At 41.0% G+C, this 16,057-nt stretch overlaps 1 protein-coding gene across 6 annotated transcripts in view; it reads right to left on the bottom strand.

Moving 5' to 3' along the window:
* Positions 1-16,057, bottom strand: part of CFAP61 (cilia and flagella associated protein 61) — a 270,399-nt gene that overhangs the window by 78,603 nt on the left and 175,739 nt on the right. For all 6 annotated transcript variants that reach the window (XM_041732553.1, XM_041732556.1, XM_041732555.1 and 3 more), the window contains one exon: positions 7,255-7,429. In XM_041732553.1, coding sequence (XP_041588487.1) covers positions 7,255-7,429 — 175 coding nt within the window. The remainder of the gene's footprint in view (positions 1-7,254; positions 7,430-16,057) is intronic.

Below are 16,057 nucleotides of genomic sequence, written 5' to 3'. Positions count from 1 at the left end.
GTGACAGTTGGGTCAATTTTTAGCTAAATCAAAGAAAGAAGATGGGGAAAAATGAAATGTAGAGAGAAAACAGAGGGGGCAGAGAGACAGAAGAACAGAGAAAGCCTTGGAGATACAGATTTCTTCAATCGCTGGGTAGGTGAGAAGAGAGTTTAAAAGTAGGTGAAACAAAGTGGTTTCCAGGCTGAGGGGAGAGGATGGGTGAACTCAGCCATGAATTGTAACAGAAGAAAGGGCTTTGCCTCAGGGAGATATTGGGTCTGACAGCTTTATCATAGCCAGAATGTATGAGATAGGATACGGTAGATGGGATTCTGTGGGTGCTGAACACCCTGACAACTGAACAGAAAGGGTGAGCCAGCCCCCGGTTATGTGGGACCCCTGATACATATTCATGTATGGCATGCTTTTAACGCCAGACAACTTCAGTTAGCCAAAGATTTACTTTAATCGGCATATTTCCATGATGTAGGTTCTGTATGACTCATGGAGTCTCTGCAAATGGTTATAAGGAGGGTAACACATTGCAGGGCCCTCCTTCACATAACTGGGATATCATATATATTCTTTTGACTTTTCTACGCATAGATGATGCAAATGGAGTGGGAAAGCTGGGGACTTCCCCTGCTTATCAGTTTTATGCTAGAAAATCTCGGCACTGTCTTCTCCAAAGCTCAGTTAATCTAAGGATAAGAAATGACCTGTTTTTGCACTTGATCGGATAGGTGACAGAGGTACCACAGTGGGCTGCCCTGCTTTGAAATGGCAAATGGTAACTGATGATCAGAGCAGTCTAGGTGAATTTTCAATAAAGGGTAATAGAATACAATCAGAGCAGTTTTTATGGGAGGCCAATCTTGGTTGCTCCTTTTAGGGAATAAATTATGCATTACTAAGATTACAGATCTGAAATGGGAAGCAGATCACAAGGAGGGCATCATTACAGAGAGGACCATATGAAAGCTCCAGAAATGAAGGTTGGCAAGGAGAGCACTCACTCATTCCCTCATGGCTAACCTGCAGCAACCCTCCTGGTGAAATGGGCAAGGCAGCTGCCAACAGGAGAGAGGGGTTTCAGTGCTGACAGCCCAACTGGGGAGAAAGGGGGGGGCAGTGAGATCTCAAATCACCCTCTGCAAGCTGTCAATTCTCCATCTCAGATCAAAAAAGCACTAAGATTTGTCATTTAAAATGTTGGCAGAAATGGAAAGGTGATCTTCTTGCTTTTTGATACATGCTCTTTGAAGATATAAGTGAAAACACTAACAACTTTGATTGTGACCACCAAAGTAAGGCAAAGACCCTCTAACATTTCAACTATCATAATGCACCCAGATTTAGGAGGTTCTTCAATTTATCTTAATCAGAGGGGAAATGAGGCCAGTTCCATCATCCCAGTTCCTGGAGGAGATAAATAAGTTTCAGAGGCTACAAAATTTACTAATATCTATTTATTTTTTAAAAGATTTATTTATTTGAGAGACTGTGCAGAGCAGGGAGGAGCAGAGAGAGAAGGAGAGAATCTTAAGCAGCCTCCCCGCTGAGCTCTGAGCCTAGTGTGGGGCTTGATGTGGGGCTCAGTCTCACGATGATGAGATCATGACCTGAGCTGAAATCAAGAGTTGGACACTAAACCAACTGAGCCAGCCAGGCACCCCCAAAATTCACTATTATTTGAAAGTACCAGGACACCTGGGTGGCTCAGCAGTTTAGCACCTGCCTTTGGCCCAGGGTGTGATCCTGGAGTCCCGGGATCAAGTCCCACATTGGGCTCCCTACATGGAGCCTGCTTCTCCCTCTGCCTATCTCTCTGTGTCTCTCATGAATAAATAAATAAAATATTTAAAAATAAATAAAAGTACCATGGCTTTAGAGAAATGAAATGCTTAAGGTGACCTCCCTGTTAAGTTCAAAAAACAAAATATGGTTTCAAATTTTTAAATATGGATTTGCTCTAAGAGTGATGGAACAACCTTTTAAATAATTTTTTAGTAGATGCTAAAAAAGTATTTTATTCTTTTGAATTGAGTGCTTTAATTTTAACCCCCTAGAAAGTATGTATTTCACTATCATGCTCAATACTCTAAAGATGAAGGATTCTCCAGGATGAAAACCATCTAGTGAAATGAAGAAAAGGAAGGGATTTCTGGATTTGGTAGTCTGGCCATGAAATCACACCTCAATGTATGATGCAGTCTGTAGAAGAAATCAATCCAAAATTTATGCACATTGATATTAATATGAATTTTTCTTCCTAGTTAGTATATGTTTAAGACCAGATAAAACAAAAACTATATGCTATATTTTATAATTTATGTATTTTAATTATGTCTATGTATATTTATATATTCCATTGGATTTTAATGAAGAATTATATTTCCTTTTTTCCACTTCAAAAGAGACATAGAGTAATTATCTATGACCTCATTCATCCTCAGAACAGGCCCAAGAGATATGTTTTACTATGCTCTCCAGAAAACCAAGGACAGATTGGCTAAGGATCTAGCTCCAGGTCACACAGCAAGTAGGTGGTTCAGCAGAACTCAGACCTGCCGAGTCTGGTTTCAGAGTGCTAATACAACTACACTATATTTGCAAATGGACATGTAACATATTTCTAATTGGCATTTAATCTATATAATTAACTTTAGCAAATAACTAGATAATGAAAGAATTTAAAATAGATATCATAGAATATTAGTAAATTATGAAATAAACATTCATTTAAAAAACATATAATGTCTATAAATAGATGAGAGAATGTTTTTATTTTTTATTAGTCAAAGCATAAGATTTCCATGACCCAAGCCTGACCTGTCTCATTTTGCTCTGCCAAATAAAAAGGGAAGACTATATTCAATATAACATAACAAAGCCTTTGCTCGGTGATTCATGCACTGGAATTTTAATGTTATACTTTTCCTAACAAACATGCTTTTAATAAGGCAGTAAACTGTATTTAGCTAAAGATGAAAATAATTGATCCATTTTGGGCCATTAGGGGCGTTTTATTTATTTATTTTTTTTACTTTACTTTCATCTTACTTTTCATTTTCATGGAAAGTACAGAGGTAATAGCAGATGAATTTCAATTAGTTTCAATTAATGCCATAAACTGTTGTAATGTATTAGGTTGCTGGGTTCCATCTGAAACCCCTGGCGGAAACCTGCAGGTTTTGTTTGCAGTTGAAAGCAGCATTTGAGCTGGTGATGTCACCTATTCTCAACAACACTGGAGCAGTTCTAATAGTTTAGGATAATTTTTTTTTTTATTTTTTATTTATGATAGTCATACAGAGAGAGAGAGAGAGAGGCAGAGACACAGGCAGAGGGAGAAGCAGGCTCCATGCACCGGGAGCCCGACGTGGGATTCGATCCCGGGTCTCCAGGATCGCGCCCTGGGCCAAAGGCAGGCGCCAAACCGCTGCGCCACCCAGGGATCCCAATTTAGGATAATTTACATCTATAAACCTATCCAACTCTAGAGCCCAGAAAACAATTTCCTTCAGACTGGGCTAATTCCATCACAGATCAACCATTTCTCCTTTGGAAGTGGAGGCAGGCAGGATAAAGCAACCTATGGATGCTGCGGGCAGTGGGGATGCTGTATCTGTAGTTTCAATGGGTAGAAATTCCAGAGCTGACCTCTCCTACTTACCATCCATTGCTTCTGCTAACCAGCATTCACCTGTCTTTCTAGAACAATCCCTTTACCATCCTCAACAAACAAGCCCCACCCCTCATGTCCTGGTACTTCAACCAAGTCAAGCCTGGTGTGTCCCAGGATCCGATGTGGGATTCCAGGATGGACATGTGACCCAGTCACAGCCACTGAAACACAGGAGATTTTTTTTTCTCCGACTTTTGTAGGAAGGGTCCTGTTGTCAGCCCTCTCTCACCAGCCCCACCCTGAACTATTGAGAAAGGAGGAGATGAGCACCCAGGGAGCAAAAGCCAACTATCATGAAAGATGTCCACATTCTTTCCCGTGTCATTACAGTGATAGGAAGAGGAAGCAAGACCTGGCAGGTGGAGCGATGGCAGTGTGTATAAGAGTGCAGTCCTGCTGGTTCTTCATGAAGTGCCAGGCTTCTAGTTTCTAGCTTCAGGTCCCATTATCCCATAACTGACCTGAATATGAGCTAGAAGTGGCGGCAGCAGCCCTCACCTGCATGCACGGCCAACCCACCTTCAGCGGGCTACACAGTCTTCTCCCACCTGTTCCTTCTGGATGGCTTTCTCTCTACCCGATGGGTGCCACAGATGGGAGGTTCACCTTCCTCAAGTTCTGTCGTGTGCACTGGTTATCCCCCTTCACTAGCTCCCCAACCCCTAAAAAAGTAACCAGTTAAACCAGCTGGGCTGTCCTCCACCTGCTGCCCTCTAAGGGTCTGTCCGGGACAATTCCCACTCCCCCAGCTTGTCTCTCTGTTTAGTTACCCTGCTGTTCTTTAAGGCTGAACTCAGTCCTCTTTCTCCAAACTGCTATTCTAGGGCTCTCGTGAAGGACCCTGTGCCTCACTACAGCTGGGTCGATCCCTGGTATACGCAGATCTCCCATTTTTTTGTGTAGACTGTGTCCTAGACTGTGCTATTATCAGGGGCTGAGACTACACTCTGGGTAGCCCTCAGTGCAGGGCAACAACCTCGTGGCACCTAGCAGTAGTAATGATAATGCAGATGGCAGCCTGTATTACTGAACTCTTACTATGTGTGGCACACTGTCCTGAGTTGGGCATGAAATATAATCCTCACAGCAACCCATATGAGGAAGATATGATCTGGAATGGGACTAATTAAATTCAAGTTTGATGGGACTCTAATTGTGGAAAAGCTACAAAGAGAAAGAGCTTCCTTCAAGCAGGAGGTTAACATTTTTCTTCCTAACTTTTCTTATATGAAAAGTCATTGGAAAAGAAGCACCACACAGAGTTGAATTAATGTGGCAGGGTTGAGTTTCTCAAATGTCTCCCAGAGCCTCGGCCCAGCATTTGAGAGATAGGAGCACCTTCTTGAGAGATGCCCTGGGAATGTCATTAGCACTGAACTTGGGGGAAATAGCCTACATAGAAGACAAGAAACTAATTTCTATATACTTCTTATCTTGGTTGTTCAATAGACAAAACAGGCACTCAGAGGGGTTTTATGCAGTGGTTGATGAGAGACATTCTTAAATCTTGCAAAAGCATTTATTTCCCTTTAAGTGGGCCTCAAAGTAACACCATCCCTGACAACTAGTCAAGTGATCAGAATAGCACAGATGCTCTTCCCCCATCTGACAACCAAGAGCTTGAAAGAATAGGCATCTGAAGGAGAGCACAGTGCTTGTCGTTTGGAGATTTTTAAATTCTCTGCCATAAATGTTCAACCTAAAGAACCTGCACTGCCACTTTCAAGGGGCTTTTTTTGGTCAAAATACTCTTTATCCCTAATGTCAAAAATAGGCAACTGTTCAAAGTTAAAACACTGCAGGATTGGTGATAGTCCTAAAACACACTGCATATTTTGTGTTGAACCATGGACTTTTGAGCTCTCAGGGAGTTTAAGTTACAATTTGAAGCCCAGACTTGATGAAATGGTAATGATTTGTCATAAATACTATGCATAAAAGCAGGTTCTGCAAACTATGGTTCATCATCTATTTTTGTAAAGTCTTACTGGAACACAGGCTTGCCCATTTATTTATGTATTGTCTTTCTTGCTGCAATGGCAGAAATGAGTGGGTGGATAGAGGCCACAGGGCCTGCAAAGTCCAATATATTTGCAATCTGAAGTTTACTGTAAAAGTTTGCAGATCCCCAAATTAAGAATTCCTTAAGTCTATGTGGATCATAGGGCAGTGATTTAAAAAAAATGACTAAAATATTGAAACAGGTTTAAACACATACAGATGCAAAACTGAAAACAATACCAAGTTGTGAGGCAAATGTGAGAAGACTTTGAGAAGTTTTAAATCTGAGTCCAGTGTATATCTATGTATCTCACCTCTGCCCAAAGGTTCCAGACCCACTTGGTTTTATGGGTTATTTCTGTCTACCTTTTAGGTTATACTACGTATTTCAGACCCTAGAAAAATGCAGATAGCTTCCAAAAAGCACTTGGTGAGACTAGCATACCCTTTACTGGACATGTAAAGCTTATAAAAGAAAATGATAGGCCAATCTGACTTACATTTAGATCAAATAGCCTATAAAATATTAGCAAATCCAGTAATGTACTGAATCCAGTAATGTACTGTGTCACTCGAGACCCATTTTTTCAATTTCTAATGGAGTAAGTGTAGTAACATAACAATAAGTTAATTAATCCCTAAATCTTCCACCAAAAATCAGGAGAAATTATATTCAATTTGAATATATTAATTATATTAACTAGTATCATTAAATTGTATTTAAATAATTACATTAAAAATTAATACATTTAATTTTACATATTGATCCCCAGATGATAAGTACTTAGTGTTTTTTCACATCCGTGGATCACCTGGAACTACAGGCTGTCATGGGTAGTTGTATAAGCCGACCCAGTCACTCAACCTCCCTGGGGTTGGTGATTTAGGTTAAAACAAAGGGGCTGCACTTTGTCATCTTCAAAACTTGACTTCCAGATTTCAATTAAGGACAAATAGGTAGCCAGGCCCTATTTTGGTTGTTATACTAGTCAAACAATTTCAATTTAATCCAAGCAACAGAGAAGAAGACGCTTGAGAAAACACTTTTGAGTGGCAGAGGCATTTGTTCAAACCTTTTACTGTCTCATTTTGATTCACAAAGTAGCATACAACTCGAATATGTGTGTTTTGTGCACAAAACCCCAAGAATGAGAACAATGGATCAGGAAGGGAAGAAAAGAGCCCTTCCAATGCAGACCTTTCTTTTTCTTCCTAGGTCTTTTCGGCTTTACAAAAGGAGACATATTTTCCATATAATTGCTAAACATGTTTGCTTATTAAATTATTCTTTAATTAGTTAATGATTTTAGCCATGCTTTGCTCTTCGGATATTCATTTTGTGTAATAAAATAATTATAGATAATTAAACTATCTCAAGCCTTTTTCTTTTCCCCAGCAAACATGCGGGGTATCCAAAAATGACAACAAGTTGTAAATTAATCTGGAAAACAAAGCATGACAGATGAATGATTTGGTTGGAATTAATTAGGCACTAATTATATACTGGAACTAGATGAAGAATGAGACTCATTATAAAAATAAAAAGCGATTCTGCAAAGATGCACAGTTACCAACATCCTTACCTTCTGTGATGATGGAGTTGCTCCTTATCCAACTCAGGGCCTTACAGCAATCTTCTTCATCATTGAGAGTGAAATGATTGCAAGGAACTTTATCGGTGTATCGCTGCTTCCCACTGTTTGGAATCTCTCTGTTTGTCAGGTGTTGATTAATATCAGCCCCTGTAGGGCATGGGACCTGAGGTATGTTACAGAGACATGCTTATTTCAGTGGTAGTAAGTGAGGCACTGACACAGCAATAAATACATGAGTTAATTAAATAACCATAGCAATGTCTAGCATACGTATGCCTTTTTCTGTCCTCAGATACAATCAGGTTTTACTTGAAAAAGAAAAAGCAAGAACCAGGTGGAATGACCACTCAGAGACAATTCTCAGAAGGCATTGCTCTGGTTATCTAATGCCACATAACAAATTATTCCAAAATCCAGTGGTGCAAGACCACCATTTACTAGGCTCATATGTTCTGTAGGTCAGTAATTCAGACAAGGGCAAGGTGGAGGTGTCAGCTGAGAAGACTCATAGGCTGCAGGTGACTTGATGGCTGGGGGCTGGATTCATCTGGAGATAAACCATCTCACTCCTTTATTTTCCTCCAGAAAACATGCCAGGTATTAAAAAATGATAGCAAGTTGCCACTATAGGTTCAGCAACTAATGCTAACCTCGGACTGGGATCTTGGCTAGAGTGCTGGCACGAACATCACATGTGCCTCTCTATGGGGCTTGGGCTTCCTCACAACATGGTGTCTGGGTTCTGAGGGCAAGTGTTCTGAGAGAACCAGTACAAAGAGCTCCATGTTTTTTTCCAACCTAGTCTTGGAAATGGAGGAGTGTCCCTTCTACCATGTCCTATTCATGTAAGTCATCATAAAAGCCTGGCCAGGATCAGGGGGAGGGACCCTAGAATCCATCTCTTCAGCCAGAAGTGGCAAGGGCCACGAAAGCACACATGGAACAGGATTTGGAATAGCCATTTTGGTCAAAAAGTCTGCATAGAGGCAATTATATCCGGGGTTGAAATCCAAGTGCTTAGAGGGGATAGGCAGAAAAGAAAATGAAAGAAGTGGACTACTATTTAGGCATGAAAAGTATAGAATTATTTTTCACTTTGTCAGAGAAATATTCTCCCTCTGTCTCTCTCCCTTCTTCCCTCCCTCTCTCTCCTCTCTGTCTCTGTCTCAACACAACCCTCTGAGGAAAACTTCTGTTCTTTCCCTTTTGACACAGACACGAGTGGAGGCAGACACTTGCTCGAGTATAGGAAAAGCAACAGTAAAACATAAAGGCTGATGCTTATCTTTAGTGTTGAAGGTACTCTAGCAAACTCGAAGGCCCAGGCCCAGGCCCTGGCCAGCATTTGGCCACAACTCAACTCTATACACTTGGTGCCAGGGTAGAGTATGGGTTCAGTGTGGCCAGATCTGATTTCTCAGGAGATGCCAGATACTTTTTTTAAATGTGGACTCGAATTTTTTCATTATTTTGGTTCAAATTAGAATCAAACAAATGCCATCGTGAAAGCCAACTAAAATAGCACAGTGGCATTAGTTTGCCCCATGGGCCAGCAACTCACTGCTCTGATTTTTAATTGGTGACCAGGAGAGATTAAATGGAAGAGAAGGGGCCTGTACCTGGAGCGAGACTTAAAGGCAATCAAGGGCTCTGTGAGAAGACCTGCACCAGCTGCCTTGCATACTCGTGTCATAAGGTCCACTGGCTGTGAGTCAGGGATCATTTTACAGAGATGATGGGCAAAAATTTCACTTGCAATAGAAACTTCTGTGGGTATAGAGGAGATTCTTTCTCCCTTGACAAGTGCAGAAAATGCCTTTTATATGGGGTAAATGTGAATGCTGGCTGGTGCTTGAAGAAACCAGGCTTCACTAAATCTCAGATAACATTTAGGAAACTTTTTGGTTATGTCCTTCCTTAATAAGCCTTGTAGATTATTGTGATGCATTTTATTCATTTTCAAATAGGATTAAATAGCTTAAAAAATCAATTTTTAAAGCTACATGTCCTTTCTCTTAAAGAGCCTGCAGTAAAATTACATTTAGTAAAAAGGAACAACTCAGGAATTAGTGGTCATTTACTGCAATTACAATTGTGGAGGTGAAATTTTCTTATTAGCAATATTATTTGTTTATTAGCAAAATCACAATAAATTTTGGCATTTTCATATTCATAAGTATTATAAAGAAGTCCACATAAGGCTCCAGAAAATGATTTCATATGCATAATATTGAATGCTATAGCTTTGGAGGTTCAACACCCCATCAGAACTCCAGCGAGCACTGTAGTATAAAAGAAAATGAAATTTAGGTAATAGTACACCCATCTAGCAGGTCATGCTTTAATGAATCAGGAAAGTTATTGGTAGAAAATGGCAGCACTGAAGAACAAATTGAGAGCTACTCAATTTATAAAACTTTCAATGAGTTATCATTCCAAATGGTAAACGTTTTCATGAAAAAACAAGGAAGGGGGAGGAGCAAAGAATAAGGTCCAAAATGAAAATCAGCTTAAAGATTTCCCTAAAATGTAATTGCCATCCTAAAATGTAATTGCATTCTGATAACCCATATGATTCTCATGTGTACCTAGAGTGCAGAATTGTTTTTGCACACTTCTAAGTTAAAGAATTCTAGAAATTAAAGGAAAATTAATGGGATAATGTAGTTTTCATATTCACACAATGGCATTTTCATACACTAAGCAAAACTAGGCAAAACTGAAGCTAAGATTTTAAATCCCAAGGCCAATTACTTTGTCCACACAGAACTGAGAACTCAGTAAATTAAAAAAAAATCTATGGAAAAAAATCATATTATTTCATCAAAGTAAGGGAGAGAATAAAATTTAATAGGAAAGCATGGGTGCATTTCACATACTAGAGTGTTCTGCTGTTAACTAAACTGCTGCTAATGACTGGCCAGTAGTGGACAACTTGTCGACCATCCCATCAGATGTTTGGAATTGAACAGCCCAGCAGCCCTCACTGATGAGAGCCCTTCAGCCACACCATTCCCTTAGCAAGTTAATAACTTATGGTGGCAGGGCCTGCTGGTGGCCCCCTCAATATCCATCTTTCTTTCTTTTTTCTTTCTTTCTCTCCCTCCCTCCCTCCCTCCCTCCCTCCCTCCCTCCCTCCCTCCTTTCTTTAGTAACAGGCTCCTGAAAATACACCTAGCTGGAAAACTATATTTCCAAACTAGTGACCTAACAGGTATCAAGAAATTTATTAGCAGGTGTCCTTGGGTGGGGCAATTGGAAAAGTCATTCTGTTCTAGTCCTTCCTCCCCACTACTTCTTGCAAATGAAATGGCTGGAGCCACAGCAGTCACCACAAGATGCTGAGAATGGAAGCCATTTAGTAAGGATGGAAGAACAAAAGATAGAAGGGTCTGAGTTCCTGATGCCATCAGGGAGCTACCCTACTGCACCTGAATTGTTTTTCTCCAAATATTTTTAATGAGAAAGAAGGAAAGAAAGAAAGAAAGAAAGAAAGAAAGAAAGAAAGAAAGAAAGAAAGAAAGAAAGAAAGAAAAGAAAGGAAGGAAGGTAGGTCCGTGTTGTAAAGACTTTAAAAGCCACCAAGTATAATTCCCAAATCACAACTGTGAGTGAAGGAGGGTGGGAGGAGAAAAAAGGAGAGGAAGAGGCAGAGAAAGAGAAAGAGAAGAGAGAGACAGGGACAGTAGTAAAGAACTCAGTTTAGAGCCCTCATTTAAATCCCAGTCTGTCATTTTGTCGTCATCTGACCCTAGACAAATCACTTCAGCTTCACTGCACCTTGGCTCCCTCATCCATTAAATGGGGATGCAAGCAGCATGGACCTTACCTTGGAGACTTCCTGCAAGAACTATGTGAGTTAACACATGTGGCAGTCCCTCAACCTCTGTCAGGTGTTCCTACTGCCTTAGAAGGGCCCTGACATGGCGTGCTCGCTGTCTTGTGGGCAAGACATTCCTCCTTGGAGGAGACCCTGACTCTTAGGAAGTTGTTTCGTAGGATGAATAAGCACTGTATTCCCATTATGGCTGGTGGTCCATCTTCAATCAGCTTCCCAGGGCCTTGATGTACAAGTCTGATCTGTTTTCTGCATGCACACACCCTTCAAGTATTTGAGGAGTGCCATCCTGAATCCTCACCCCTGTGGCTGAACATCTGGGGTGACTGAGAGTCTCTGGATGTGCTTTAGCTTGATTTTTCCCATCTTAAATGTGACTCCAAGAAACAAATACTCCAGGGCACCTCTGTTTTTGTGATATGTTCTTTGACATGATCATGTTCAACATGTAACGAGCTCCTCACCTCTGTATTGCTGTCACGAATTGTACCCTTTGTTGACATTAGTATTTTTCTTTCTCTAATTAATTCTGTTTTGTTGGATATAATATTGTTGTTGCAGCAGCAGCTGCTGCTACTGCTGCTGCTGCTTGAATTTGCATTGATACCTTTTGCTGGTGCACTTTTCACTATCATTTCATTTTGAAACCTTGGGTGTCATTTCATTTGGTATTTCTCTTATATTTTGAATTTGGTACAAACACAGATCCTTGCTGTAACAAGCACTAAAACCATGGCATTCCCTATTGTAACTGTTATGTTTCCTAATGCCATTCTGGTTTATACTGTTTAAAGCACTGTGGCTATTTCTTTGTTTTCTTCCCTGGGGTCACACGAATGTCCTGTCTTATCTCTTGTGGGGTTCATAGGGTGAATTTACTCATGCTGTTCAAAAGCATTGTTAATCTTATTCTTTCTACATATAAGAAAATTAAATTATTACCTTTGGGTTCCTCTACTTCAGACAATTCTTATTTCTCCCTGGCCACCTCTCTCCCTATTTTCAAACAACTTAGTCTTAATTAGATTAGTCTTAATTAGATTTAGATTGGTGTTCATTATTACTCATTTTGCATTTATTCTCAGACTTACCAACAGACTTACAAACTTTTAAATAATTATTTTTTAATTTAATAATTAAATTAAATAAGTGACCAATGCTTGTCACTTATCTCTTAAACTATCATGAAGTCCTACATTTTCCTTTCTGCCTCATTTATTTGGAGTACACATTACAGAACACAGACAGAAGACCATTCTTCTGAGGCTTTACACACAAAATAACAGCTTTTTGCTGTCTTCAAATAGACTTTGGTGGGCATATAGTTATTGAATCACCACATTCTCTTCAAAATTCTGTGGCTAGTTTCATGTTCTTATGCTATTTCTTCCTGGAAAGGTAATGTTGAGGTGTCTGTCTTCTTTTTGTTCTTTTTGTGGGGGAAGGTCGATAGTCTGTTATTTTTTCTCCTGAAATTTGTTCATTTTTTTCCCTACCATTCCCACAGAACCAAAATTTCATCAAAATATAACCAGCTGAGAAAATTTTTCTTGATTTTGCCTGGAATGTGCCCAACTGGACAATATGGTGTTTAGGCAAGGAAATTTTTCTCCTAGCATATCTTTGTCTCTATTCCATTTGTCATGGTGTCTTCTTTGAGAAAACCAATGATCAATATACATTGTCTCCATGTTGATCACACCTTCTCATCTCTTCTGCCAAATGTATCCTTTGCCCTTTGCCCTCTGCCTCTGCTCTCCAGGGGAGCTTGGTGGTTTGTCTTCAGCATCTAATATTAGTCAGCAAGTTGATAGGGATTTAATTTCAACCCTTTCTTACCCATCTTCCTTTCCATATAATAATTCTGTGGCCTTCTCAGCTCAGCTTCTGCTCTTCAGATGGCTTTAGCCCCCATCTCGGAGCTTAGGTGATCAAATTGTACGGAGGAGGATGAACCATGCCTACAGTGTGTATGTGTGCTCGTGTGTGTGAATCATGCATTTTGGAATATTGAGAAGAGTATGCTCTTTCTCTGATTTTTTCAGATGTTGTTCCCTTTCTCTTATTTCACATTATTCTTTTGTTCAAGGAGCCTCTTGCTACACAACAAACTCACACCAAAACAGTGGCTTAAGCAAACACCATTTTATTACTTTTCATGATTTTGTGGGCCAGAAATGTGGGTAGAGTTTGGCTGGGCAATTCCTTCATTCCATCTGTTAACAACAGAAGTCACTTGGTGATATTCAGCTGGTGGAGGGTCCAAGGTGGCTTCACCCATGTGGTGGGTGCTTTGTCAGTGATGGCTTGGATGGCTGGGCTCAGCTGGAGAACCCATGCATGGTATGTCCAATGTGATGATCACAGGGTAGGCAGCTGGACTTCTTACATGGCCTTTCAGGGCTCCAGGAGCCACTGTTGCCACAGACAAGGAGATCCTGCATGGCCCTTGACTTGCCTCAGAAGTCACACCACATCATTTCCCTTGTACTCATCAATCAAGACAGTCACAAGCCTGCCCAGATTCAAGGGGGAACAAATGCAGACCCCATCTCTTGGGATGTTATTTTTCCCCTTTAATCATCCCAAACACAGTGAGGTCTCTTCATGATAGTGCTGCTCTAGGACATTGGGGGTACCTCTCAGCTCTTAGATCACAAGAGCCAAAGTGGCATATGCAGTTCTCTTTTTAGCTGTTTGTAGCAGCTCTCACCTGGGCCTGCGCCATTCTGGATGCCCTGCTTTTTTTTACCCCACCAAGGACATAATTAGCCTCTGTGGAGACCACATCATATTGTTGACCCACATCAAGGTCAACATAACTAACATTCCCAACTCACTCTCTTGCCTGGTGGGATACTCTTGCCCCACCTGCTGGCTTTTAGGGAGCATCAGCCCTTTAAGAGTCCTCGAGAGTTAACAAATTTTTATTCTTCCTCTTGCTGAGATGACTCAAAACCTGCGACGGGAGGCATCTGTCTGTCTCTCCATGGCTCCCCACAAGCTGTGGAGTCCTCGGTTGTAAGCTATTTCAGAGCTTGTGCATGAGCACTGGCATGTGCCCACCAAAAAAACCCCACCCAATCAGTAGGCATGGTGGGAAAGGGGGTTAGCGGGTACCGAATATGAGCTAGACAAAGCTTCATCTTCCAAAATTGAAAGGTCATAGATACTGTCAGGAGTTGACAGGTCAAAAATAAAACTTCTTTAAATACATTACTTGGAGTTCTTGGGTTAACCCCTAAAGGAACTAACAACAGAAATCCCTCCAAGTGGTTGCCCCTAGAGAGAGAGGGCTTGGAGGTAGACACAAGCCCCGCAGCACAGTGTAATCGTTTATTTTGTGCATGGGTTGTCTGATTAAAAACTTAAATGATATGTATTTGGATATCAAAAATATTGCTTAATATTTTAGAATGATTCATGCCATTTAAGGTTCTATTTAGAGGTTAAAGTTTGTGATGATATTTTATAACAGGTTGTCTTCTTGCTTTGGATTTAAGCTTTATTTTCATCATTAAAAATTTTTTATTTAAATCACAAAATTGGGACAAAACCATGGGAGAGCTGAAGAGAAGGAAATAGGAAAATGAATAAGAACTGGAAGCCCTCCCTAGTGAATTCAGCAGCTTTTTTTGTATCACTCTATGTACCTTTAATTTGTATGGTCCTTCTGGAAAAATTAAATTGGAACTCCCTTTATCACTTCTTCATTTCATTTTTCCCGTTGTAAAAAGGGCAAGAGCTTAACGTGCCACAAACTAAAGCTGCAGGGGCAGCTGGACACACATGGGCAGATGCCCGAGGCTCTGGACAGCTGGCTGGGTCTTCCACTCACATTTTCCAAAGTCTATGGTCCCAGGCCGCAGCTGGAATTCAATGGGGCAGGTGGGAAGGGGGGCAATTCAGTGGGACAGGTGGGGGGGGGGGCAAACTTAGGGGATGCACAGTGTTTTCTTTCATTTTAATGTTTTTTTTTCATTTTAATGTTTAAAAAGAGGAATACTTAACTATCCAAAGAAGATATTCCTCCAGTTTGTGTTTATCCTTTAACCAGAAAAAGAAATCCTTTTCTACACTGTGAAAACCGTATTTTTTTCACAATACAGGCGGTGGCAATAGTAGGAGGAGGAGGAAGAGGTGGAGGAGAACCAGAAGCGATCACTCAGAGGCTGGGCCATACTCAATGTGGCCCGCTCAGTAGCAGTGCTGGCCCCACCTGGAAGCTTGTTAAAGCCACAGTATATGACCCGCCTCCATCCCTTGCTCAGAACCTGCTTTTAATGAGATGCACAGGGGCTGTGTGCACACGTTAAGGCTTGAGAAGTGCTACTTTAAGGTATGGATGAAAGATTCTAGGTCGAGTAAATTCACGTCCTGGTTCTTAGCCTTAACTTAGAATCATCTGGGAGTTTTTAAAAATGCTGATCACTGGGCTCCATCCCAGAGTAATTAAAACAGGGCCTCTGGCAGGTGGGACCTAGGCATGGGTGTATCTCAAGTGTCAATGTGTAGCCAAGGCTCAGAACATTAAGTAAGTGATGCTGGGAGTTGCTAAGCTGTCTGCCCCCACCGCTACCACCTGCTGCCTCCTCCTGGCTGGGCTCTGTAAGGAAAACCTGCCCACATTTCCCCTTGTTAAATCCATGACCATTCACAAAATGGCCTAAGACAGTACCAGATAAAACATGGCAGTGCCTGGGGTAGGGGTGGATTACTCCATGCTTGTCAGAAACAAACCCCTATAGGAAGGCCTATCCAGGCTCCTAGAAAAACATGTAATTAAAAGACCCTATCTTTGAGTTACAGAATAAATCTCTTTAAAAAAAAAAAAGATTTTATTTATTTGAGGAGAGAGAGAACATGCAAGAGAGTACAAGGGGGAAGCAGGCTGCCACCAAGCAGGGAGCCCGGTGTGGGGCTCGGTCCCAGGACCCCAGGATCATGACCCAA

The sequence above is a fragment of the Vulpes lagopus genome, chromosome 18 (assembly GCF_018345385.1).
Source record: "Vulpes lagopus strain Blue_001 chromosome 18, ASM1834538v1, whole genome shotgun sequence".
NCBI classification, from domain to species: domain Eukaryota; kingdom Metazoa; phylum Chordata; class Mammalia; order Carnivora; family Canidae; genus Vulpes; species Vulpes lagopus.
This window is presented reverse-complemented; position numbering and strand designations above follow the sequence as displayed.